Source organism: Puma concolor, chromosome E3, assembly GCF_028749965.1.
Source record: "Puma concolor isolate L17-30 chromosome E3, mPumCon1.1.hap2, whole genome shotgun sequence".
Lineage (NCBI taxonomy): Eukaryota > Metazoa > Chordata > Mammalia > Carnivora > Felidae > Puma > Puma concolor.
The window spans coordinates 1,124,359-1,148,731 of record NC_141682.1 but is presented as its reverse complement, the minus strand read 5'-3'; the positions used below and the strand labels follow the sequence as shown (position 1 = coordinate 1,148,731).

At 58.1% G+C, this 24,373-nt stretch overlaps 1 protein-coding gene across 4 annotated transcripts in view; it reads left to right on the top strand.

Annotated features, from left to right (window-relative positions):
* ADAP1 (ArfGAP with dual PH domains 1) overlaps window positions 1-24,373 on the top strand; it is a 52,354-nt gene that overhangs the window by 5,405 nt on the left and 22,576 nt on the right. For 3 of the 4 annotated variants that reach the window (XM_086692401.1, XM_086692403.1, XM_086692400.1), the window contains exon 2: window positions 23,454-23,584. In XM_086692401.1, the coding sequence (XP_086548527.1) occupies window positions 23,454-23,584 (131 nt within the window). Of the gene's footprint in view, window positions 1-11,418; window positions 11,517-23,453; window positions 23,585-24,373 lie in introns of those variants that run through there. The other variant, XM_086692402.1, reaches the window with a different exon arrangement.

Below are 24,373 nucleotides of genomic sequence, written 5' to 3'. Positions count from 1 at the left end.
ATCCGGTGTCATTAACCTCAGTCCCCACGCTGTCCCTTACACCCCCGGGTCTTACTGTCTTACATCTGGAAGCTTGTGTCTCTGGACCCCCTTCACCCGTTTCACCTGCCCCACCGGGAGCCACCAATCTGGCCTCTGTATCTATGACTGTGGGGGATTTTTCTTAGATTTCACGTGTAGTATTTGTCGTTTTCCGTGTGGCTTATTTCCCAAGCCACGCCCTCCAGGTCCATCCATGTTGTCGCAAATGGCAGGGTTTTCTTTTTTTTTTTATGGCAGAATAATAATGCGTATGTGAACGCATTTTCTGTGTCTTCTCGTCCACCAGGGGAAACTTACCTGCCTCCGTATCTTGTCCCTTGTGAATTATGTTGCAGTGAACGCAGGGGTGCAGATAGCGTTCTGAGTTAGTGCTTTTGTTTCCTTTGGGTAAATACCCAGAAGCGGAGTTGCTGGATGTTACAGTACGTCTATTTTTAAGTTTTGAGGAACCTCTATAGCGTCTCCCACAGTGTCTGCACCAGTCTGCATTCCCACCAGCGGTGCGAGGGTTCCCTTTTCTGCACGTCCTCACTGACACTTGTTCCTTCTTGTCTTTTGGACGGTGGCCATTCTGACAGGTGCAAGGTGGCATCCCACTGTGGTCCTGATTTGCATTTCCCTGATGATGAGTGGTTTGAAAAAAAAAATTTTTTTTAATGTTTATTTATTTTTGAGAGAGAGAGACAGAGTGCAAGTGGGGGAGGGGCAGAGAGAGAGGGAGACACAGCATCCCAAGCCGCTCTAGGCTCCCAGCTGTCAGCACAGAGGCTGACACGGGGCTCGAACCCACGAACCGTGAGACTGTGACCTGAGCCGAAGTCGGACGCTTAACCGACGAGCCCCCCAGGCGCCCCAATGCTGAGTGATGGCGAGTACCTTTTCCTGTGCCTGTTGGCCATCTGGGTGCCTTCGCTGGAGAAATGTCCAGTTTTTAATTGGATTGTTTGGGGTTTTTGTTGTTTTGTTTTGCTGTTGAGTTGTATGAGTTCTTCATATATTTTGGACATTAGCCCCCATCAGAGATCTGATTTGAAAATATTCTCTCCATTCCACGGGTTGTCTTTTCATTTTGTGGATGGTTTCCTGTGCCGGGCAGAAGTTTTGCAGGTGGATGGTGTCCCACTGCTTTCTCAGAATTGCTTGGCTATTTGGGGTCTTGTGTGATTCCATACAAATTTTGGGACTGTATGCTCTATTTCTGTGAAAAATGCCATTGGAATTTTGATAGGGATTGCACTGAATAGTAGATTGTTTTGGGTACTGTGGACATTCTGACAATATTAATTCTGCCTGTCACGGGCACAAACTCTCTTTCCATTTATTTGTGTTGTCTTCATCTTATTTCTTTAAGATTAAAAAAATTTTTTTTCATGTTTATTTATTTTTGAGAAAGAGACAGAGCGTGAGTAGTGGAGGGGCAGAGAGAGAGGGAGACACAGAATCGGAAGCAGGCTCCGGGCTCCCAGCTGTCAGCACAGAGCCCGACGCGGGACTCGAACCCATGAACCGCGAGATAGTGACCTGAGCCGAAGTGGGACGCTCGACCGACTGAGCCACCCAGGCGCCCCTAAGATTGTTTTTTTTTTTTTTTTTGATGTTTATTTATTTGTGCGACAGAGAGTGTGAGTGGAGGAGGGGCAGAGAGGGAGAAACAGAAAATCCCAAGCAGGATCCATGCGGCAGCACAGAGCCTGACACGGGGTTTGAACTCACGAGTCGTGAGATCATGACCTGAGACGAAACTAGGAGTCAGACGCTTCACGGACTGAGCCCCCAGGCACCCCTTTCTCTCGGGTTTTACAGTGTTCAGTGTACGGGCCTTTCGCCTCCTTGATGAAGTTTGTTCTTTGGGGTTTTATTTGATGCACTTGTCAGGGGCATTGTTTTCTTAATTTCTCTCTCCGATGCTCTGTTATTAGTGTGTAGAAGCTGATTTCTGTACATTGATTTTGTGTCCTGCAGTTTCACTGAATTCATTTACCAGCTCCAGCAGGTGTGTGTGTGTGTGTGTGTGTGTGTGTGTGTGTGTCGGCTGAGCTGTCGTCTGCATCTCCGTCTCGCCTGGTTGCTCTGGCCGGGACACCCAGGACTCTGTGGGACAAAAGTGGAGAGGCTGGGCTTCCTCGTCTGATTCCCTATTTTCCAGGAGAAGCTCTCAGCTTCCCCCTGTTGGGTGTGATAGGAGCTGTGAGTTGTCACATGCAGCCTTTAGCCGTGTCTAAAGGACGTCCCCTCCGTCCCCGCTTTGTTGAGGGTGGTTATCAAAACAGACGGCAAATTTTGTCAAACGCTTTTGCTGCATCCATTGAAATCATCATACGATTTTAATCTTGCACTTCATGGATGCAGTGTGTCACATTAATTGATTTGCGGATGTCAAATTGATTTTTTTTTTAAGGCGATACAAGTTTATTGAACACGCCAGCAGTGGACGGGACAGCAAAGGGGAGACTGACTGCTCGAATCGATTTCTTTTTCTCTTTAAATTTTTTTTTAATGTTTTTTATTTATTTTTGAGACAGAGACAGAGCATGAACGGGGGAGGGGCAGAGAGAGAGGGAGACACAGAATCGGAAGCAGGTTCCAGGCTCTGAGCCATCAGCCCAGAGCCCGACGCGGGGCTCGAACTCACGGACCGCGAGATCGTGACCTGAGCCGAAGTTGGACGCTTAACCGACTGAGCCACCCAGGTGCCCCTCGAATCGATTTCTTGATCCAAACCCGCATCCCTGGAGTCAATCTCACTCTTTTGGGGCGTGTGACCCTCTCAGTGCGTTGTTGAGTTCGGTCTGCAGATACATCACCGAGGGCTTTTGTATCTGTGTTCATCAGGGATATCGGCCTATGATTTTCTTTTCTTGGGCCGTCCTCATCTGGTTTTGGCCTCAGGGTGGTGCTGGCCTCATCAGGTGAGTTTGGAAGTGTTCTTCCCTCTTCTCCGTTTTGGTATGGATCGGTGTTACTTCTTTAAGTGCTGGTAGAATCCACCAGCCAGACCACCTTTCGCCGGAAGGTCTTTGATTACAGATTCAGTCTCCTTGCTGGTCACCGGTCTGTTCGGATTTTCTACGTTTTCACGACTCCGTCTTGGTAGGGTGTATGTTCCCAGGGATGTTTTAGTTTCCTGCTGGCGTGCAGTCGTTCCTACTAGTCTCTTGTGATCCCCAGTGTGTCTGTGGTGTCAGTGGCACGTCTCCTCTTCGTTTCTGATCTCATCTGAGTCCTCTTGCTGCCCCTCTGTGTTTCTTGTTGAGTCTGGCTAAAGGTTTGTGCTTGTATTTCCCCCAAAGCGGCTGTACGTTCCATTGATCTTTCTATTGCCTTTCTCATCTCTGTTTCATTCATTTCCACTCTGCTCTTTGTTATTTCTTTCCGTGTGCTAACTTCGGGCTTCTTTGGTTCTTCTTTTTCTGGTTCCTTGAGGTGTGGAGTTAGGTGGTTTATGAAAGATCTCTCTTGTTCCTTTTTTTAAAAAATTGTCAATGTTAGTTTATTTTTGAGAGAGAGACAGTGTGAGCAGGGTTGGGGCAGACAGAGAGGGAGACGCAGAATCGGAAGCAGGCTCCAGGCTCTGAGCCGTCAGCACAGAGCCCCACGCGGGGCTTGAACCCCCAAACCGTGAGATCATGACCTGAGCTGAAGTGGGACATTTAACCGGCTGAGCCACTCAGGTGCCCTGTTTTTATGTCTGTTTTGATTATGGTGGCTTTGTATTAGATTCTGAAATCATGAGGTGTGAAACCTCCAAATTGGTTGTCCTTTTTCAAGATTGTTTTTGCTCTTCAGGGTCCCTTGAAATTCCATATGAATTTTAGGATGGGTTTTCCTTTCCGCAAAATATGTCATTCGGAATTTGATCGGGATTGGGTGGAGTCTGTACATTTGCTTTGGGTCATATGGAATTTTGACAGTTTCTTTTTTTTTTTCTTTTTTCTTTTTAAATGTTTTTATTTATCTTTGAGACAGAGAGAGACAGAGCATAAACAGGGGAGGGGCAGAGAGAGAGGGAGACACAGAATCTGAAACCGGCTCCATCCAGTCTGAGATGTCAGCACAGAGCCCGATGCGGGGCTCGAACTCACAGACTGTGAGATCTTGACTGGAGCTGAAGTCGGACGTGTAACCGACTGAGGCACCCAGGTGCCCCTGGAATTTTGACAATTTCAAGGCTTCTCGTCCATGACATGGAATGTGTTTCCATGTATTTACATCTCTCATTTCTTCACACAATGTTTTATAGTTATCATCCTGCAAGTTTCTTATCTGTTTGGTTATTTCTTAGGTATCATATTGTTTTTGATGCTGTTGTAAGTTACTTTCAGATCGCTTATTGGGTGTAAAAATGCAGCCCGCTGGAGCGCCTGGCTGGCTCACTTGGGTGACCTCAGACTTTGGCTCAGGTCGTGATCTCATGTTTCATGAACTTGAGCCCTGCCTCAGGCTCACTGCTGTCAGAGTGGAGCCCGCTTCGGATCCTGTGTCCCCCCCACCCCATCTCTGCCCCTCCTCGGATGGTTCTCTCTCTTTCTTTCTCAAAAATGAATAAACATGTAAAAAAAAAATTAAAAAAAATGCGAGCACCTGTCTGTCTGCTCTGCCTCTGCCCCACTTGTGCTCTCTCTCAAAGTAAAAATTTTTAATTAAAAAAATAATAAAAATAAACATGCAACGGATCTCCGTGTGCTGACTTTGTATCCCGCTCCTTTGCTGAATTCACTTGCTCCGACGGCTGTTTCGTGCAGCCCTTGGGGCTTTCTGTGTGGCAGGACCACGTCCTGCTCAAACACGGTGTTGCCGCTTCCTTTGCGCCGTGGGTGCCTTTTCCTTCTCTCTCTCCCTGCTTGCTCTGGCTGGAATTTCCAGTTCGGTGTGGAACAGAGGCGGCGAGGGCCTCCTCGCGTGTCTGCTCCTCGAGGAGGAGCTCTCGGGGTCTCGCCCCTGCGCATGACATCCCCCGTGGGCTCTCCAGAGACGGCGGGGACCGTGTGGAGGTGGCTCCTCCCGTTCCCGGTTGGTTGAGTGCCGTGATGACCGCGTGGGGCCGGCCAGGGGCCGATCCCGCGTCCGCGGGGGTGGACGATCGCGTGGGTCTTCCCCCCTCTGCCCAGGGGCCGCGCCCCCCGGCCGGCCTGTTGTGGGGAGCCCTCCTCGCGGTGCAGGCGCGAGGCGCCTCGGGGCGCGTCGTCCGTGGGTGCGCTGTCGCGGTCTGTTTGCCGGCGCTCTGCTCGGGCGTTTGCATCAGCGCTCACGAGGGGTGGCGGTCCCCGATCTCCTCCCGGCGCCTTGGGCTTTGGTATGGGGGCTACGCCGGCCGCCTGGAAGGAGTTGGGACGCGCTCCCTCTTCCTCAGCGTTTCTGGAGAAGTCTGAGAAGGACCGGCGTGGGGTGTCCTTGAAGCGTTCGGCGGGACTCGCCAGTGAGGCCGTCGGGACCAGGATTTTGCTCTGTTCGGGGGGCGGGGGTGGTTCCCGAGGGGGGCTCCTGACTCGTTTACCGGCCCGTGCACACCGTGCATTTCTTCACGGGTTCGTCTTGGCGGCCTTTCCGCGTCCAGGGATTTATCCACTTCATCTTGGTTCCCCCGTCGTCGGCGACCTTGCTCACAGCGCTGTCTCCCGGACCCTTTGATTTCTGGTGGCAGTGTCCCCGCTTTTGAGTCTGATTTCAGTGGCCCGAGTGGGTTTCTCAGTCCGTCCGGCTCAAGGCTCGCCAACTGCCGCTCTTGTCGAAGAGCCGGCTCTTGTCGGTTTCGTTGACTTTCTCTCCTGCGTTTCTACTCCCTCCGTCGTCACGCTCGCTCCAGTCTCCCCTCCCTCGTGCCGGCCTTGGATCTGGTTCTTCTTTGTCAGCTTCCTTCCGTTGTCCATTAGGTCACGGACCGGACCCCTTCCTTGTGCTTTAACGGCGGCGTTTGCGGCGCCAGACCCGCCTTTGGCACCGCTTGGCTGCATCCCGTGTTTTGTGGTGTTTCGTCTTCCCCCATCTCCAAGTGTGTGCTCACCTCCCTTGCGGCTTCTCCTTTGGTCCACTGGTCGTTTCGTAAAAGCGCGTTGCTTCCACGAAGTCGTGGACGTTCCACTTTTCCTTGTGTTGACTTCTAACTGCATCCGCCCTGTCACGGCCAGAGAGGACACCTCGTAGGAGGCCGACAGGCGGCCTCACGTGGGGTCGGTCCCGTGCCGCGTCCCGTGGGCACCAGGCCAGAACGCGTCCCGGTCGGCCGGCGCGTGTGGTTGGATCTGGTCGTTTGTGTGAAGTCCTCGTTTCCCGTGTCGGACTCTGCCGTCCGTTACCGCGAGCGCGGTATCGAGCCCCCCGTGTGCTATTCGAGGCCGTTTCTCCCTTCACCTCCGCCGGGTTTTGCTTCGTAGGTCGTGACGGTGCGGCACGAGGCGTGAGCGTGTGTCCCGTCTTCTGGCCGCACCGAGGACTGATTAACGTGCAGCGTCCTCCTTTGCCCCTTGGGACCTTGCTCTGACTTCGAGTCTGTCTGTCTGGTGTCCGCGAGACGCACCAGCCTCCTGGCGGCTGTGTGCACGAATCTCCGTTCCCGCCTTTGACCGCCACCCCGTTGTGTCTCGACCTCGGCCGAGCCTCCCGCGGACGGCACGTGGCTGGACCACGGGCTGTCATCCAGCCCGCCGTTCCCCGTCTGTGGATCCCAGAGCTTCCCGCGTTCACCTTTCCCGTGGACGTGGATAAGGAGCCCGTCCTGTTGCGTGTGGCCTACGGCTTTGCTGTCCCTCACTTCCCGCATCCCTGTCCTCTCTCGTGTTGAGCTTCTGTAGTCGAGCGTTGAGAGTCCCTCCCGGTTCCCTTTTGTGTATGTTCTGTGGCTCTTTGTGGTCGCCATGGGGATTCCATCTAACATCCGAGATCTGTAACCTCCTGGATCCAATTTATAGTAGCTGAACTTCAGGAACGCGCGGAAACTGCTCCCTCACTCGGCCTGGACCACACCCCGTGGTTGTAGATGCCACTGTCTTACCTCTTGGTACACTGTGTGCCCTGAGGCATAAATAGTCATTCTTCTTTTTGTATTTATTTTATTTAAAAAAAATTTTTTACGTATTCTTTAAATTTCTTTTTAATGTTTATTAATATTTGAGAGAGAGAGACAGACAGACAGAGCACAAGCAGGGGAGGAGCAGAGAGAGAGGGAGACACCGAATCTGAAGCAGGCTCCAGGGTCCGAGCTGTCAGCACAGAGCCCGACGCGGGGCTCGAACCCACGAACCGTGAGATCATGACCGGAGCTCAATGAAGTCTGACACTTAACCGACTGAGCCACCCAGGTGCCTGCTAAAAATTTTTAAGGTCATCTCTACACCCAGTGTGGAACACAGACTCGTGACCCCAAGATCAAGAGTCACGTGCTGTAGGGGCGTCTGGGTGGCTTAGTCACTTAAGCGACTTGGCCCAGATCTTGCCTTTGGCCCAGATCATGATCTCGTGGTTCGGGAGTTCCACTCCCACACTGGGCTCTGTGCTGACAGCATGGAGCCTACTTGGGATTCTCTCCCTTCTTCTCTCTCTCTGCCACTCCCCCCACCCCCATGCTGTCTCTTTTAAGTTATTTATTTTGAGAGAAAAAATTTTTTTTTTTTTTATTTTTGGGACAGAGAGAGACAGAGCATGAACGGGGGAGGGGCAGAGAGAGAGGGAGACACAGAATCGGAAACAGGCTCCAGGCTCCGAGCCATCAGCCCAGAGCCTGAAGTGGGGCTCGAACTCACGGACTGCGAGATCGTGACCTGGCTGAAGTCGGACGCTTAACCGACTGCGCCACCCAGGCGCCCCCTGAGAGAAAAATTTTAAATGCAGTAGTTTCTTATGTAGAAAATAAGATTTAGGGTAAATACCAAAGTTAGAGTAACAGTGACTCTTACTTTGATAATTGTTTTTTTCGTTAAATGAATTAGTCTCAAATTCTGTAGAAAACCGTTGTTTGAATGCCTTCCAGTGTCAAGAAACCACTCTTCTAACAGCACTAGCTTCTATAATCGCCACGTTATTTCCTTCTCCGGAGATCTTCGTCTCCGTCCGGCCTCGTCCTGTCGTTTCACCTGCAGGCAGGTCTGGTCACAAACTCCCTTGGCCTCCGTTTAGCTGGGAAGGTCTGGATTTCTCCCTCACTTTTGTTTTTTTTTTTTTTTTTTGTTTTTTTTTTCTCAACGTTTTTTTATTTATTTTTGGGACAGAGAGAGACAGAGCATGAACGGGGGAGGGGCAGAGAGAGAGGGAGACACAGAATCGGAAACAGGCTCCAGGCTCTGAGCCATCAGCCCAGAGCCCGACGCGGGGCTCGAACTCACGGACCGCGAGATCGTGACCTGGCTGAAGTCGGACGCTTAACCGACTGCGCCACCCAGGCGCCCCCTCCCTCACTTTTGAAGGACAGTTTTGCCAGAAACAGGATTCCTGGTTGACGGCCTTTCCCTCTAAGCCCTTTGCACATATCGGCTGACGGTCTTCCGGCCTCTGACGTTTCCAAGGAGACAGCCTGCTCCTCATCTATTTGGGGACGTGTCGGAAGTGACCCGTGGCCACTGTCCCGCTCCACGGCCCGCGAGTCTGGGTTTGGACGTCGCGCTGTTGGGTCGCGGCGTTCAGGAGCCTCGTGGATGCGTAAGCTCCCGGCTCCCTGCACCTGGGGGACTTTCCCGCCGTCATGTCCCCCCGCTCGTGTCCCTGCCCCCGCCCACGAGCCCCCACGCCCGTCGCTTGGCCCCTGAGGCTCTGCTCACGGCGTCTCGATCTTTCCGTGTGGTCCTTGCCCCGCAGCCTCTGTGGGTCCCGCTGCTCGGCTCTGCCTCCGTGTCCGTCTCTGGTTCCTTTGTACCGTTTCTGTCTTTATTCCTATCCCCCGTTTGTTTGTACATCGTTTTCTTGGCTTTCTCCACACTTTTCCGTTAGCTCCTCGAGCACATTTAAAACCGGTTTTTGCATCTGTGTAACTTATCTGCTGCGGAATCTTTGTCGGGGGCACATTTTGTTCATCTTTTCCTTCGAATGGGCCTTGCGTGTCTGTGTTTCTGCCCCGTGATTGTTTTCCGATAAGGTGGGAGCTTGGACATCAGGCTCTCCCCTCGTCCCAGGGTTTCGTCATTGTTTTTGTTTATTTATCTATTATCTCTCTGTCATCTGTTTATTTATTGTTGGAAGATGTCCGCCAAGGATCAGCCTGAGGGTAAACTTAATACCTTCCTGGGTCTTAGTTTTTCTCTGGCGATTTGTGGTCACTTTAAAATCGTTCCCAGGGGCGCCTGGGTGGCTCAGTCGGTTGAGCGTCCGACTTCAGCCAGGTCACAATCTCGCGGTCCGTGAGTTCGAGCCCCGCGTCGGGCTCTGGGCTGATGGCTCAGAGCCTGGAGCCTGCTTCGGATTCTGTGTCTCCCTCTCTCTCTGCCCCTCCCCCGTTCATGCTCTTTCTCTCTCTGTCCCAAAAATAAATAAACGTTGAAAAAAATCGTTCCTGTCTCTGCAGGTGTTTTGAATATCCCGGTCTTTAAGGTCTGCCGTCCAAGGGGGCAGAGGGGGTGCTGGGCCTTTATGCCCTTGGAGGTCACTTGAGCGGGGGGGAGCGGCCGCCCACCTCCTGGTTGGAGGCGGCCGTCCGTGAAAAGAGCTCGGGGACGATATGTGGAGGACGGGGTCCCTGATGCCCACCTGTGTGCTGGGCCGCCGCCTGCCCGGGGCCAGGGGTCCACAGGTGTCGCTGCTCTTGTGCTAAGAGCTGACATTGACCACTGACCGCAGTTTTCCATCCAGGCCTCCCCTGGTCTAGAACATTCAGCTCTTCGGGCACAGGCTTTGGTGGAGGGATGGGCTCTACATGACGTGGACGTGAGGGGCACAGGCCGGGGGGCTGTGAGGAGAGGGGCAGCGAATGGACCGGTGGCCCCTGGCGTCGGGGCAGGCCGCAGGGGAGCGCAGGTGCTGAGGTGGCCAGCGTGGGGTTACTGGCAGTGACCAAGGTCAGGGTGTGGTCCTGGGGTACGGCGAGGGTGTCGTGAGGGTGCCACCAGGACGGGACGTGGGGAACGGTGGGTAAGAAAAAGGGGCGCCGGTGCCGGAGTTTCCGGAATTATCCACAGAGGAGGGGAGACGGCTCCCCTGGAAGGCGGGTGGCCCCGGCCGAAAGGGGAAGCAGGGGGGCCGGTGTGTCCGGAGCCAAGGGTGGGGGGCGGGCTCACCGGTGACAACGGTGCACGCGGGGCCTTGTTGCGGCTCTCGGGGAGAGTCCCCGGCCGACAGAGGTGGGGTGGACGCCGGGAGACCGCGGGGGGACTTTGGAGTCGTTCGGACAAGAGGTGACGCCGCGGGAAGCGGTCAGATTCTGCGCATGTTCTGAAGTTCGGGGAACAGCGTGTGCTGCGACCTGGGGCGTGTGGTGCCGGACAGGGAGAGGCGAGGCCACTCCGGCCGAGGCTGAAGGGAGTGGGGTGGAGACCAGGAGCTGGCGTTCGGGTTGAGAGGTCGCCACAGACCGGGGGGGGGGCGGCGGGGGGGGGGGGGGAGACACGAGCTCGGGGCTGAGGAGCGTTCTGGAGAAGCGGCCGGAGGCAGAACCCAGGTAGAAAATCGCCGACGGTGTGCACCTTTTTCCGTTTCGTGTTTTTCTTCGCCGAGGGGAAAGTCACACAAACAGAATCGACCAGTGAAAGCCACCAATTCTGCGGCGTCTGTCGTATTTCCAGGGCCGTGCGGCCTCCATTCAGCTCCACGGTTGGGTGTTTAAAGCCGGGGGACCAGACGGGGCGCCACGGAGAGCTGGGGAGCTGGCGGTGGCCGGGAAGACCACCGGGGGTGCGCAGGCCGGCCGCGCGCTGCCCCGTCCCTGAAGGGCTCGGGTCGGCACCTTGGAGGCCAGCGGTGTCTGCGACGGGGCTTCGGTGAACGCGGGGGTGGAGGCCGGAAGGTACCGTGGGGCCAGGAGGGGGAAGGGAACGTGCCGGGAGGAGGCCCCTGGGCCAGGTGGGCCGGAGGGGACGGTCGGGAGGGGGGGCCGGGTCCTCCTCAGGGGGGGGAGCAAGGGCAACGTGGGAGCCTCCCTCCTCCAGGTGCCACAGGGCCGCTAAGCGCCACTGTGTGGATGGCCCCTCCTTGGTGGCGGCAAAAGTGCCCCCCCCCCCCCCCCCCCCCCGAGCTTGGCTTCTGCGGGGGGCGGGGGGCACGGGATAAACAAACAGCAGGGTGGCTGTGGGGGAGGGGCCGCCTGTGCCCTCCCCCCCTCCCCGGGCCCACTGTAAGTCTGGACCTCAGCCCCCCTCACTCCTGGGCCTCAGCATGGGAGGGGCGACGTTCTCTGGGGCCCCGGCCACCGGGCTGTGCCAGACCATGGTTCCAGACGATACCGGCTCAGTCCGGCTCAGCCCCAGGATGTGTCTCACCTGCCCAGGTGCCTCCCTTCTGCTCCAGGAAATGGTGAGGGGCTGAGTCACCTCCAAGCCCTGGGAGAATGCAGAGCAGAGGTAGATGGAGGGCAGTGACATCCCGGAAGGCACGGGAGGTGGGGAGGAGAGGAGGGGGTCGCTGGGGGAGTCGGGAAGAAGCCGGCAGCCTGGGGTTGATGGGCAATGTCACCCCAGAGGGCGAGGCCCTGGCCTGATGTGCCGGCAGCCTTGATGTCGTGGGTTTGGGGACAGGGGTAGAACTGCAGGCTCAGGCCCATCGCCCCTCTGCGCCCCTCTGCCCCCCCTGCCTCCCCTCTGCCCACCTCTGCCCTCTGGCCCCCCTCTGTCCCCACCTGCCTCCCCTTTGCCCTCCTTTGCTCCCCCCGTGTCCCCCTCTGTCCCCACAGGTGCTGGAGGCTCACTCCAGACCCCTGGGCCAGGAAGCCCTGATCCCTGGTGCCCGAAGAGAGGAGCGGGGCAGGCTCTGGACAGCTGTGTGTCTGGTCCTGGGGAGGGGGTGCAGCCAGAGCAGAGCCTGGGAATAGGGTGTGGGACCCTCCTGCCTGGGTCAGGGGTTCTGCTGCTGGGATACCCTTGCCCCCCCCCCCCCCCCCCCCACCCGGAGGGGCTCTGAGCTTAGGAGCGTGACATGTGGACATCCTACCCCTGGTGCCTGGCTCTCATATTGGCGGGGGGGGGGGGGGAGGTGCATGTGCACAGGTGGGCAGACCTGACTGGGGGGGGCGTGTGCTCAGATGGGCAGATCTGGCTGTGCTCCAACGGCCTGAGAAGGAAGCCCGCAGGCCCAGCCCTGCCACTTGGAGAACTAAAGCATCAGCCCCATCCTTCTTCCCTTGGGGACCTCCCGCCAGCCTTCATCCAGCTGCTCCTGTCCTCCGTGCACGCGCACACAGGCCCCACTCTGGAGGCCCCGCTCTGGAGGTGAGGGTGACCTCCTGAGAGTCTGCCCAGGGGCTTTCTCGGGGAGGAGGGAGGGGCTGGGAGCCCAGGAAGTCTCTGGCTCCAGGAGAAGCAGCAGCACTTGGCGAGGAGTTACTCCACTAACCTGACTCCTGTGGGGGTGCTGGTCCTGGTAAGACGTGGGCACCGGCAGAGGGCCAGTCTGTTGGGCACTGGCCCTCTGCCCTCTGTTGTGGTGGTTTCAGGGGCACGCGGCGGTGGGAGGGGGGAGGGTCCCTCTGCTGGAGCCCAGGAGTCTTACAGGGCTGCTCAGAATCACTTCCAGAACTGTCCTTCCAGAGTCAGGATCCTTCTTCAAAATAAGGGCTTTTGTTTGTTTTTAACTTTTTGAGTTCAGGGTCTTTTCTGTTTTAATTTTCTTTAATGTTTATTCATTTTGGGAGAGAGACAGAGCATGAGCAGGGCGGGGCAGAGAGAGAGGGAGGCACAGAATCGGAAGCAAGCTTCAGGCTCTGAGCTGTCCGCACAGAGCCCAACGTGGGGCTCAAACCCACGAACCATGAGATCGTGACCTGGGCCGAAGTCGGACGCTTAACCGACTGGGCCAGCGAGGCGCCCCTAAAGTGAGGGCTCTTGCCTTCCCAGGCCCCAGGCCCAGGGGTGACGTTTCAGGTGTGTGTTGCTTGGACAGGGCCCTCTGGGGTCACTGAGTCCGAGGACAAGGACCATGTCCCCGGCTGGCCCCAGGGGGAGGCAGGCACCCCACGCCTCATCTTTGGGATTACAGGCTCTCAACCCCGGTGGTGCGCTCGCTGGGGCTGCTGTGAGCCTACTGTGCGCAGGCCCCTCACACAGGCGGGCTGGCCGGCCGGCCTCCGAGTGGCACTCAGCCACCGTCCTGTGTGACCACAGAGGGGACATTTGGGCAGGATCTTCGCTCGGCAGACGGCACCCCCACACAGTGCTGTGGAATCATTAGCCTGAGGCTTGGGGCGGGGACCGCACTCTGCATCTTGGGTCAAAGTACCCCTCTTGCCGGATCAAGCCCCGCTCCAGACCCTGCCGGCCTGGAAGACGGGCCCCAGGCTTCTGCTTCCTTCTCCCCAGCGGCCCAGCCCGGTCCCGCCCCCTGCTGGCGCTTCTCCTGGCGGCCTTGGCCTTGGTTCAACGCAGAGCTCCTCTGTGGGGTGTGGTGAGGGCTCCCCAGGCGGGGAACCTCTGTCCCGTCTGTCACGGATTTGCGAGGCGAAGGCGTATGCGGAGTCCGGACTCCTCTTCCACACTCCCCCGCCCCAGGAGGGGAGGCCGGAGGGGTGGTGGGCAGTCCGTCACCTCCCGGGACGGCGGACGGGCGGGCCTCGCCGGGTGGGATCCCAGCTGTGCCCAGCCTGTGCCTGTCACTGGTCGTCTTGCTTCTCCGGGCCTGAGGTCTAGGACCCGGGGGAGGCCGCGAGCCCCTGCGCCCATCGTGACGTGAGGGTGTTCAGAGAGGCCCGGGGTCCCCGCACCTCCCCCTCCTGCCCCTGGAAGGGTCGGACCCAAATGTGAAGTCACTCCTCTAGTGGGTTTCCACGGGTGCTGGGAGCCCTGCCCGGAGGCGGGGCCACTGTGCCCACCCTGCTGTGTCCCTGTGGACCTGCCACACGGCCCCCTGGGAGGCCAGCCCCGCCCCCAGGACCTCTTTCCCCCTCCCCTGCCTGGTCCCACAGCCCGTGCCGCTTCCCACGCTCCTGGAGCCTGCCTGCGCTGAACAGGGTCCGGGCGGGCTCCGGGAGACAGGTGCCAGCCTGGTCCAGCTCTGCCCCGCTGTGTGACCTCAGGCGAGTGTGTGACCCTCTCTGGGCTTTATGTGCCTTGTTCTGTAGAAGTAGACTACTAGCAGGATGGGCAGAGCTACGGGACCAGGTGGGACAACGTACTTGATCTTTAGCCCCAAGCGAGTGTGATGGGGGTTAGTGCCCCTACCCCAGGTGGACGAGATGGCCAGCACGTTCCTGCTTCCTGCTTCCTGCTCCAAGGTCAGGCCGCTGGATGGGCCCACATCCAGCAGGTCCCTGCCTGCCCCGCAGAGCAGGGCGCGCCGGGGTGAGAGGCCCTGATTTCGCTGCTTCTCCGGTGTCTGGGGTAGGGCTGGGGTCTAGACACACCTCCGCTTTCTTAAATTCACCTTTACCGAGGCGTGAGTTACACACAAGAAAGCGCACCCCGTCTAAGAGTGCCGGGATGCTGGGAGGAGAGGCTGGAGGGCGGGCTGCCCTGGCCCCAGAGCTCCCACGCCCGTCCCGCTTCCCGGATGGCCAGCCAGGCACTACCCGTGCCAGGTACCGCCCGCACGTCGCCTCTGCTGGGTCGATTCCCTCTGCCTCTCTCTCTGATGGAGTTCTTTTCTTCTGAGTTCGAACAGTTCTTTATGTACTTTGGACGCAAGTCCTTCGTCACATACACGATCTGCAAAACGTCCTCGGTGCGGCCGGCCTCAACCGGTGTCTTTCAAAGAGCAGATCTTTCTTGGGGCGCCTGGGTGGCTCAGTCGGTTAAGCGTCCGACTTCGGCTCAGGTCACGATCTCACGGTCCATGAGTTCGAGCCCCGCGTCGGGCTCTGTGCTGACAGCTCGGAGCCTGGAGCCTGTTTCAGATTCTGTGTCTCCCTCTCTCTGACCCTCCCCTGTTCATGCTCTGTCTCTCTCTGTCTCAAAAATAAATAAACGTTAAAAAAAAAAATTAAAAAAAAAAAACCAAAGAGCAGATCTTTCTTGGGGCACCTGGGTGGCTCGGTTGGTTAAGCGTCCGACTTCGGCTCAGGTCACGATCTCGCGGTCCGTGGGTTCGAGGCCCGCGTCGGGCTCTGTGCTGACTGCTCAGAGCCTGGAGCCTGTTTCAGATTCTGTGTCTCCCTCTCTCTGACCCTCCCCTGTTCATGCTCTGTCTTTCTCTCAAAAATAAATAAACGTTAAAAAAAAAAAAAATCAAAGAGCAGATCTTTCCAAAAATTCTAATGAAGCTTAACTTACTTGTTTAATTTTTCAGTTTTCTGTGGCTAACAAGGCTTTGCCTAACCCAAGGCCCCAAAGGCCTCTCTCCTTTTCTTTGGCAAGTTCCTTGGCTCTGGGTCTTACCGTTGGCACCGCGGTGCGTCGCGAGTGACTTTTCGTACGTGGCAGGGGGTGTGGATGGCAGTTTAATATTTTTGCAGATGTTTTCCAACTGTTCTGGCGCTATGTGCTGAAAGGTTCTTCTTTCTCCCCTGAATTGCCTTTACACCTTTGTCAACAATGCGTGTGGACTGTTTCTGGGTCTCTATTCTGTTCCACTGAAACCAAGTAGCGTTTGTCCCTTTTCCAGGTTGTTTTGGCTAGTCTACGTCCCCTGTAGTTGCACGTGAATTTTAGAATCGGGTTGTGAATATATACTTTAAAATCCTGCTGGAACTCTGATTGGGATCATTGAGTCTCTGGGTTAGTTTAGAGAGAATTTTCATCTTCACGATATTGAGTCTTTCAACCCAGGAAAACTGTATCTCTGCGTACGTATTTAGGCGGTCTGTGATTTATCCCAGCAACACTTTGTGGTGTTCAATGTGCTGTTTTGCATATCTTTTGTCATTTTACCTGTAGGTATTTGATTTTTTCAATGCTTCTGTAACAGTGTTTTTAACTTTTCATTGTAGTAAAACACATAAAACATAAAACTTACTGTTTCACCCTCTTTTTTAAAAATTATTTTAAACGTTTATTCATTTTTGAGAGACAGAGCACGAGCAGGGAGGAGGGGGGCAGAGAGAGAGGGAGACATAGAATCCAAGGGCTCCAGGCTCCAAGCTGTCAGCAGAGAGCCCAACGCGGGGCTCGAACTCACAAACCGTGAGATCGCGACCCGAGCCGAAGTCAGGCGCTCAGCTGACTGAGCCACCCAGATGCCCCTACCCTCTTTAAGTATAGTTCAGTTGCATTTAAAATATTCACATTGTCGGGGCGCCCAGGTGGCTCAGTCGGTTGAGCGTCCGACTTCGGCTCGGGTCACGATCTCACGGTTCGTGAGTTCGAGCCCGCGTTGGGCTCTGTGCTGACGGCTTGGACTCGAGCCAGCTTCAGACCCTCTGTCTCCCTCTCCCTGCCCCTCCCTCCCTCCCACTCACATCTCTCTCTTTCTCTCAAAAATAAACATTTAAAATAAAGTAAAAAATTAATTAAAAACACATTCACGTTGTACAACGATCTCTAGAATATAAATGGTATTTTTATTTTTTTTAAGTTTATTTAATCTCTGCACCCAACATGGGGCTCCAACTCATGACCTGAGGTCAAGTCACATGCTCTTTCAACTGAGTCAGCCAGGTGCCCCGTAGGTGGTGTTTTTAAGCGTTCAGTTTCCAACTGCTTATTTCTGATATATACGAATATAATTGATTTTTGTATATTTTATATCTTGCAGCTTTATTTATATATATTTTAACATTTATTTTAGAGAGAGAGAGACAGGGTGAGCAGGGGAGGGACAGAGAGAGAGAGAGAGGCGCAGAATCTGAAGCAGCTCCAGACTCTGAGCTCTCAGCACAGAGCCTGATGTGGGGCCTGAACCCACAAACCGTGAGATCATGACCTGAGCTGAAGTCGGACGCTTAACCGACGGAGCCCCCCAGGAGCCCCAGTCTTGCGACTTGACTAGTTATAGTAGTGTTTTTGTGGAATCCATCAGATTTTCTGCATTGATAATCATGTTGTGTGTGAATGAAAGAGGTTTTGTTTCTTTCTTTCCAACCTGGAAGCCTTTCCTTTTGTCACTGCCTTATCGCACTGACTAGAATCTCCAGTTCAGTTTTTAATTAGAAGCGATTAGAACAGACCTTCCCGTCGTGGTCCTGATTTTAGGGGGAAACATTCAGTCTTCTTCCGTTAGGTATGATGTCAGCTGTAGGTGGTTCATAGAAGCTTGTGTACCGAGTTAGGAAAGGTCCCCTCCGTTCCTAGTTTTCTGAGAATTTTGATCGGGATGTTACATTTTGTCACGTGATTTTTCCGGACCTACGAGACAGTCCTGTGAATTTTTAACCTGTGAACATGGCGAATTACGTTGACCGATTTCCAGATGCGAAGACAGCTCTTCATTCCTGGCATAAATCCCTGGAGGCGTGGTCTGTGTCCTGTCTCTGTTACTGGGTGTGACCATCTCCCTGTGGACGTGTCTGCCTTTCGCCTTGGTGAGCACCTGGGAGTAGGAATGCTGGTTTACGGGGGAGAGAAGTTTACTTCTGTGAGCAGCAGCCAAACGGTTTTCCAAAGTGAGTTGAAGCCACTTATCGTCCTGCGGGTGACGTATGAGGGTACCAGCCTCCCTGCACCCTCGTCACACGGGGGTCCAGTCTTCTGCATTGTAGCTTTTCTGGTGGATGCGTAACGGCATCTCGTCACCAACGCTTTTCTCAAAAGGTACGACAAACATCCTGTTCCTCGAGCGATAGCCTCTAACACACGTGATGTACCTGATTTTGTCTTTTGGTTTTTTTTTTTTTTTAATTTTTTTTTTTCAACGTTTATTTATTTTTGGGACAGAGAGAGACAGAGCATGAACGGGGGAGGGGCAGAGAGAGAGGGAGACACAGAATCAGAAACAGGCTCCAGGCTCTGAGCCATCAGCCCAGAGCCTGACGCGGGGCTCGAACTCCCGGACCGCGAGATCGTGACCTGGCTGAAGTCGGACACTTAACCGACTGCGCCACCCAGGCGCCCCTCTTTTGGTTTTTTTTTTAATCTCTGTGCCCAACGTAGGGCTCGAGTTCATGACCCTGAGACCAAGAGTCAGATGCTGTGCTGACCGAGCCAGCTAGGCGCCCCGGTTTCTGTCTTTGTTCCTCTGCGATAGGCTTAGTGTCTCCATTTCTTAGAGTCAGACTTCCTTGAGCCCCCCTTGGACGGAGCCCTCCTGTGTGCGGGCGTGCACACGGGGCGTGTCCCCCCACACGTGCCAGACGGGCAGCCTTGCAGGCAGCCTTAAGTTGTGCACCAGTGGGTCCTCACGTCAGTCGTGAGATGTCGGGCCCATCTGCAGCCACTCCTTAAACCCAGAAGCCTTGTTGTCAGAGATGATTGTTAGCAGTGACGGGAAGCACCCCTCCGATCACAGGTCCTCCCTGGGCTCACGTCTGTGTCTCACCCCTTTTCCCTCTAATGCGGGGCTTGGCCAACGTTTTCTTTTTCTTTTCTTTTTGTGTCTTAATCTCTACATCCAACATGGGGCTCGAACTCAAGACCCCAAGATGGAGAGTCGGTATTCTTCTGCCGAGCCAGGCAGCAAATGTTTTCTTAAAGGGCCAGATAGGAAACTTTTCAGGCTCTGCTGGCCACACCTTCTCTGTCACGACCGCTCAACTCTGCTGGGTTATTGCAGAAGGACCCATAGACTAAATGATCGACGTGGCCGCGTGCCAATAAAACTTTATTTACAAAACACTGGGCCCGAGGGCCGCAGCTTGCTAATCCCCGCCAAAGTGTTCCGCGGACAGATGTTCCAGGCCGGGACACTGCATAGAAGGATGGCCGGGCAGGGGCATCTGGTGGTCTTTGTTCAGCCAGTCTCAGAATGTACACACAAGCGGATGAAGGCCGTGGGGAGGGAGGCCTGGGCTAGAGGTCCACTCTCAGAGCAGACGTCCCCGGGTGGTGAAAAGTGGGGGTCTCTCCTGCACCCCGGTGATTCTCCCAGTTGGCCCCGTTTTGCAGGTGTCTGTTACTGTCCCATCTTACAGATGAGGAGGGTGAGGCCCGGAAGGGGTGCTGCTCACCCAACACTCTGTACCTGCTGGGTACTCTGTGTGCAGCCGTTGACGGAGCAGCTCCGTGAAGGTCTCTGGGGAAGGCACAGCCGAGTGGTGAGCCGGGGCTCTCCCCTTCCTGGGACCTGCGCTGGTCCTCGCCATTCGTTCTCCGGGACAGCATTTCGCTGCAAGCCGTGAGCCCCGCTGCAGCTCCCTTCTTCCCCGCGAAGCCCCTGTGCTCTGCACGCTCCCCGCCTGCCCGCGCATCCTCGGCGGACGTGGGCCGGTGAGGTGGGGGGCGAGGCCTTGACTCTCTCTTGGAAGTGGGACTGCGCGTAGGGCTGTTGGGTGGCTCATTCATCGTGAACTCCTGGGCCCCTGGTTTTGGCCGGGTTCTGTGCTGGGTCCTGGGGGCCCCAATGGATGGGGAGACAGTTCGTCAGGAAGGCCAGCGGCCGTAACAGACACCCCGCATCTCAGAGACCACGCTTGTCATTTGTCATTTGCCTGTAACACAGAGCTTTGCAGGGGTGCCCGGTCCCAGCTCTCCCGGGTCTCTCTGCTGCAGACAGTGCCTCCGGGGCCCAGGCTCCTCCCGCTATGGCCTCCTCCCCTCCCCGCTTCTCAGAGCCCCCCCCCCACCACCACCAGCCAAGGATGGAGACATGAGCACCATGGGTGGGTGGTGGCTGTCGGCCAGGCCCAGAGGGACACGGGTCCACCCGATCACGTTCCCCGGGCCAGAACCCCAGCCGCGCCGAACTTCCGGGAGACTGGGAAGTGAGCTCCGACCGCGGGGAGCTGGAGAAACAGATGCTGCCGAGCCGCAATGGTTTCTGCCGCAGACCCTCGTCCCGGGGGGCCGAGGAAATTACCATCCGAACCGGGACATATCTGAGGGTGAACGGAGGAGCCGTTAGTAATCCCTGGGACAGGCAGCGTGGCCTGGACGCATGTGCCGCTGCACGACAAGTGCCCTTGACCGAGCACTGTGTGCCCGGCTGTTGCACCTGAATGCTCTGCGTGCCCATTTTGCAGGCCAGCAACAGACCCAGAGCAGGTCAGTGACTTGCCTTGGGACGCCCAGCTGAGGAGGGTGGGAAGGGAGGGGGACCCGGGGCCATCTGGCTCCGGGGGGGGACTGCTCAGCTATGCGGCGCGTGTGACGGGGCCACGGGGTCCTCCCTGGTGAGCGGCCAGTGGGGCAGCTCAGGCGGGCGGGGGCCCACGTCTCTCCTGAGTACGAATGCGGGAGGGAGCCGTGGCTCCCGGGTCTGGCTGTGGGAGAAAGCCCGCCGCCCTGCCCTGGTGTGATTTTCCGCTGCTGGGCGGGCCCCTCCGGCCGGGCAGCAACGCCAGGGGACCCAGCCCAGCTGGCGGCCGAGTCTGCGGCCGGCGTGGATCTTCCCTGCTCGCGTTCTCTCCTGCCGGACGAGTTCCGCATTTCCTGGTGGGGCAGCATTTTCAAAAAGAGGGCGTGGCTCCTGGGGCCCAGGGAGGGTGGGTGCCTCCAGGAGGGCCGCCAAGGGTGGGCCGTGCCCACGGCACAGGGGTGCGTGGGGCGGGGGCCTGGCGGGGGGCAGACCGGGGGCGGGACTTCCATGTGCCCCTCGCAGCAGCCGGGCGGTTTCTCGAGAATGACACCAGAATGCAGGGAGAGGGTATTCTGAGAAGAGCGGGCAGAGGTAGAGGGGGGTTCGTGCGGAGCCGGGGACCCCGCACTCGTTCTCTGCGTGTTGTCCGCATCCCCGCGTTCCTGCGAAGGCTTGGGTCGCGTGTGGCGGTCTTCTGTCCGCGTGCTGCCAAGAGCCCTTGGGCCGGAGGTGGGTCTGTGGCTCTCTGACCCCCGCCCGGGGTTTCCTTCTGCCCCCTGGGCCCCGGGGAGGCGCAGAGCCGGGGCACGTGGCCTCCCCCCCACCCGAGCTCCCCGCGGCCCACTCCCGGGGCCCCCGACGTGCCCGGCCTGCCTGCTCCACGGTCCCGGCACGTTGGAGGCCTGGCCTCTGGCCGCAGCCAAGCCTCGTCCCCAGGTCAGTGCTCAGGGCGGCAGGGGTGGTGGCCTGTGCCCTGGCGTCCCCCAAGCCGTCACCCTGGAGCAGCAGAAGGGAGCTCGTGGCTGTGGGGGCAGCGTAGGCATCTGGGTACCGAATGTGGGTGCGGCCGGGCTGCTGGGAGGGGGCTCGTGGCACCCGTCCACGCGCAGCGGCCCCGACAGCACACGAGAAACAGGGAAGGAACTAAGTGTCGGGACCGGCAGGTGCCGCGAAGAACCCAGAGGGCGTTACGATGGGGACGCGCGGGGGGTCCCTCGAGCTGGTGTTCGGGGGGCCTGCGAGGGTGACATTTGCCCTGAGGTGTGGGAGGGATGGGACGGGCCGGGCGTGGGGAGGAGCCCGGAGAGGTGGGGAAAAGTCCCCTGTGGGTTCCAAGCAGAAAGCTGGTGATGTTCTGGTTTCCGGGGTGGCGGCCTGTGGGCGGAGCTGGCAGAAGGGCCCCGGGGGTGGTGGGGTGGGGGGAATGGATGGAGGGGACGTGTGGGAGGACGGGTGTGCCTGTCTGCTCCGCGCCTCTGCTCACAGCTCTTCTGGGGGGGTGGGGGTGGCGAGGCTCCCAGAGCCGAGGCTCTGAGGCCTCGGGCTCCCTGGGCTGCGCCCTTCACGGGAGCCTCTGGGTCGGCGACCCCGGGATAGAGAAGAGGTGGGGGGGTCGGGGCTCCTGGTGGTCTCAGAGCGTCGGCCAGGAGCCTGTGTCTGTGCGTGGGGTCACCTCCCCGTCCCGCACCGCCCCAGACCCACCGGGACCCCCATCCTGCACCAGCCACCCGCACCCCCACCCCATAAGCACCTGTGGGGACCAGGAGGGAGGGCTCGGAGGCCCCGCCCCTCAGACAGTCGGCCTGGGGGCCGCAGGGCCCTCGGGATGACGTGGCTGTTCTCCTGAAACTTCTCTATTCTGGGCGCCGCTTAGAAGCAGCCTGCCTCCCCGGCCCGCACTTCCTCTGCTAGACCTCGGCTCAGCACCCCGTGGGCGCCGTGGGGACGGGGGTGCCGTGAGCTAGGCTGTTAGGTTTGGAAAGTAGCGAGGCCTGTGGCTGCCAGGTCTGGTGCTTCTTGTCCCCGTGCTCAACTGCCCAGCCTCCCGGCCGCCTGTGTCCCTCTCGGGTCTCGCTGTAGGCCAGCCCTCGTCTCCCCAGACGGGCGGGAGGGGGCGGGGCTGGCTGCCCTGGGGCAGCGGGAGTCCGGGCGGGAACGGGGGACCCCAGGGCCCCAGGTGCCCCTTCACAGCCCCCGCACCTGCCCACTCGCACACGTGTGCACACCCACATCTGCCCACTCACATGTGTGTGCACACATGAGCTCTCACACACTCACACATGCACGCCCCCTGCAAACACACCCCTGGCACAGAGCCGTGGGCCTGTGGCTGGGCCTGTGGTGTCTGCAGAGGGGCTCTGGCCCTCCTGGCCTCTTGACTCGAACCGGCTGATCCAGAAGCTTCACTTAAAAGTGGAAGGTGTCGGGGCGCCTGGGTGGCGCAGTCGGTTAAGCGTCCGACTTCAGCCAGGTCACGATCTCGCGGTCCGTGAGTTCGAGCCCCGCGTCAGGCTCTGGGCTGATGGCTCAGAGCCTGGAGCCTGTTTCCGATTCTGTGTCTCCCTCTCTCTCTGTCCCTCCCCCGTTCATGCTCTGTCTCTCTCTGTCCCAAAAATAAATAAATGTTGAAAAAAAAAATTTTTTAAAGTGGAAGGTGTCTCAGAGGCTGCTGCCCCTTCTGAGAGCTGGCTCTGAGGCTCGGTCCTTCCAGCCCCCGGCCCCGCGCGCCGTTACCAGGCCGGGGTGTGCACAACAGGAAGGACAATCCTGGAGGCGCCGTCGGTGCCCCGGGTGAACAAGCGTCACGTTCCGCCACGCTCGCCTGCCGTGGCTCAACGTGAAACCTGGCAAACCTGCGGAAAAGTGGACCCGCGCCCCTGACCGGGTCAAGGGCCATCCGCATACGCACGTGGCTGTTGCACCGAGCGAGACGTCGGGGTGCGTCTGAGCGCGTGGGCGCGTGGCCAAGCCAGCGTCCCCGTCGCACCCGGCGCACTTGGTGCCGATCGAGTGTCGCTGTCGAGCACGTCTCCGTGGCCGCGGCGCGTCCGCTCGGGCGTCTGTGGAGCTGGGACTTTGGGGGTGGGGCCGCTCACCTGTGGCTGGTGGCAGGGACCCCGCGCGGGGCACAGAGCCGGTGCGCCCCGGGGATCTCCTCGCCGGTCTCCCGTCGCACAGGTGGAGAGACTGAGGCCACAGAGAGGCCCGGCCGAGCTCCAGCCCCTGAGGGTCTCGCCTTTGCCTTCCAGATCCCGACTGGGCCTCCTACACCCTGGGGGTGTTCATCTGCCTGAGCTGCTCGGGAATCCACCGGAACATCCCCCAGGTCAGCAAGGTGAAGTCAATCCGCCTGGATGCCTGGGAGGAGGCCCAAGTGGAGGTACGGCCCCGAGGGGATGGGGCTGCGGGGGGTCGGAGGAGCCCCTGTGGTCCGGCCGCACCCCCCACGGGGCCCTCGGCCCGGCCCCCTGGGTCACAGACACCTCGAAGTGGCCACCCCCGGTGTTCCCGGCTCCTGGCTGTGGCTGGCACTGTGAGGGGGGAGCGGTGGGGGGCGGGGGGGTTGAGGAGTGGGGGGTGGGGGGAGGGGAAGAGGGATGAGGGCAGGGCGGTGGTGCGGGGAGCCCAGGGGGCTGGGGGCAGGGAGGGGTGGGCGGGGCAGGGGACAGGTTTATGGGGTGAGCAAGGCCTTCGTGTCCTGTGCTGTCCGCCCCCCGGTTCGCCCTTTCGAAGCACACAGCTCAGCTGTTTCCGGTGGGTCCACGGTCAGGCCACTGTCGCCGAAGTCACTTTTAGGGCATCTCACGCCCGACAAGGGAACCCGTGCTCCTCGCCGTCCGGTCCAGGCCGAGCGGTGTCCGTAGGCTCTGCGTCTCCACAGACGTGGCTGTCGTGGGCATTCTCGTGGAAGGGCGCAGGCAGCAGGTGGCCTTGGCCTCCGCCGCTTTCCCTGAGTGCCACGTGGCCAGGCTCCGCCCGCCTGGTAGCGCCTGTCAGGGCTTCGGCCTTTCTGTGGGGGACGACGTCCGCTGCGTGGACCGGCCTCGTCCTGTCTGCCCGTCCACCTGCCCACGAGCACCTGGGGCGCCGTGGTTTGGTACCGAGCCCCGTGCCCACAAGGAGTATTGTGACCGAGCGTGGCCCCCGTCCTGCCCGCCGGGGCGGAGTC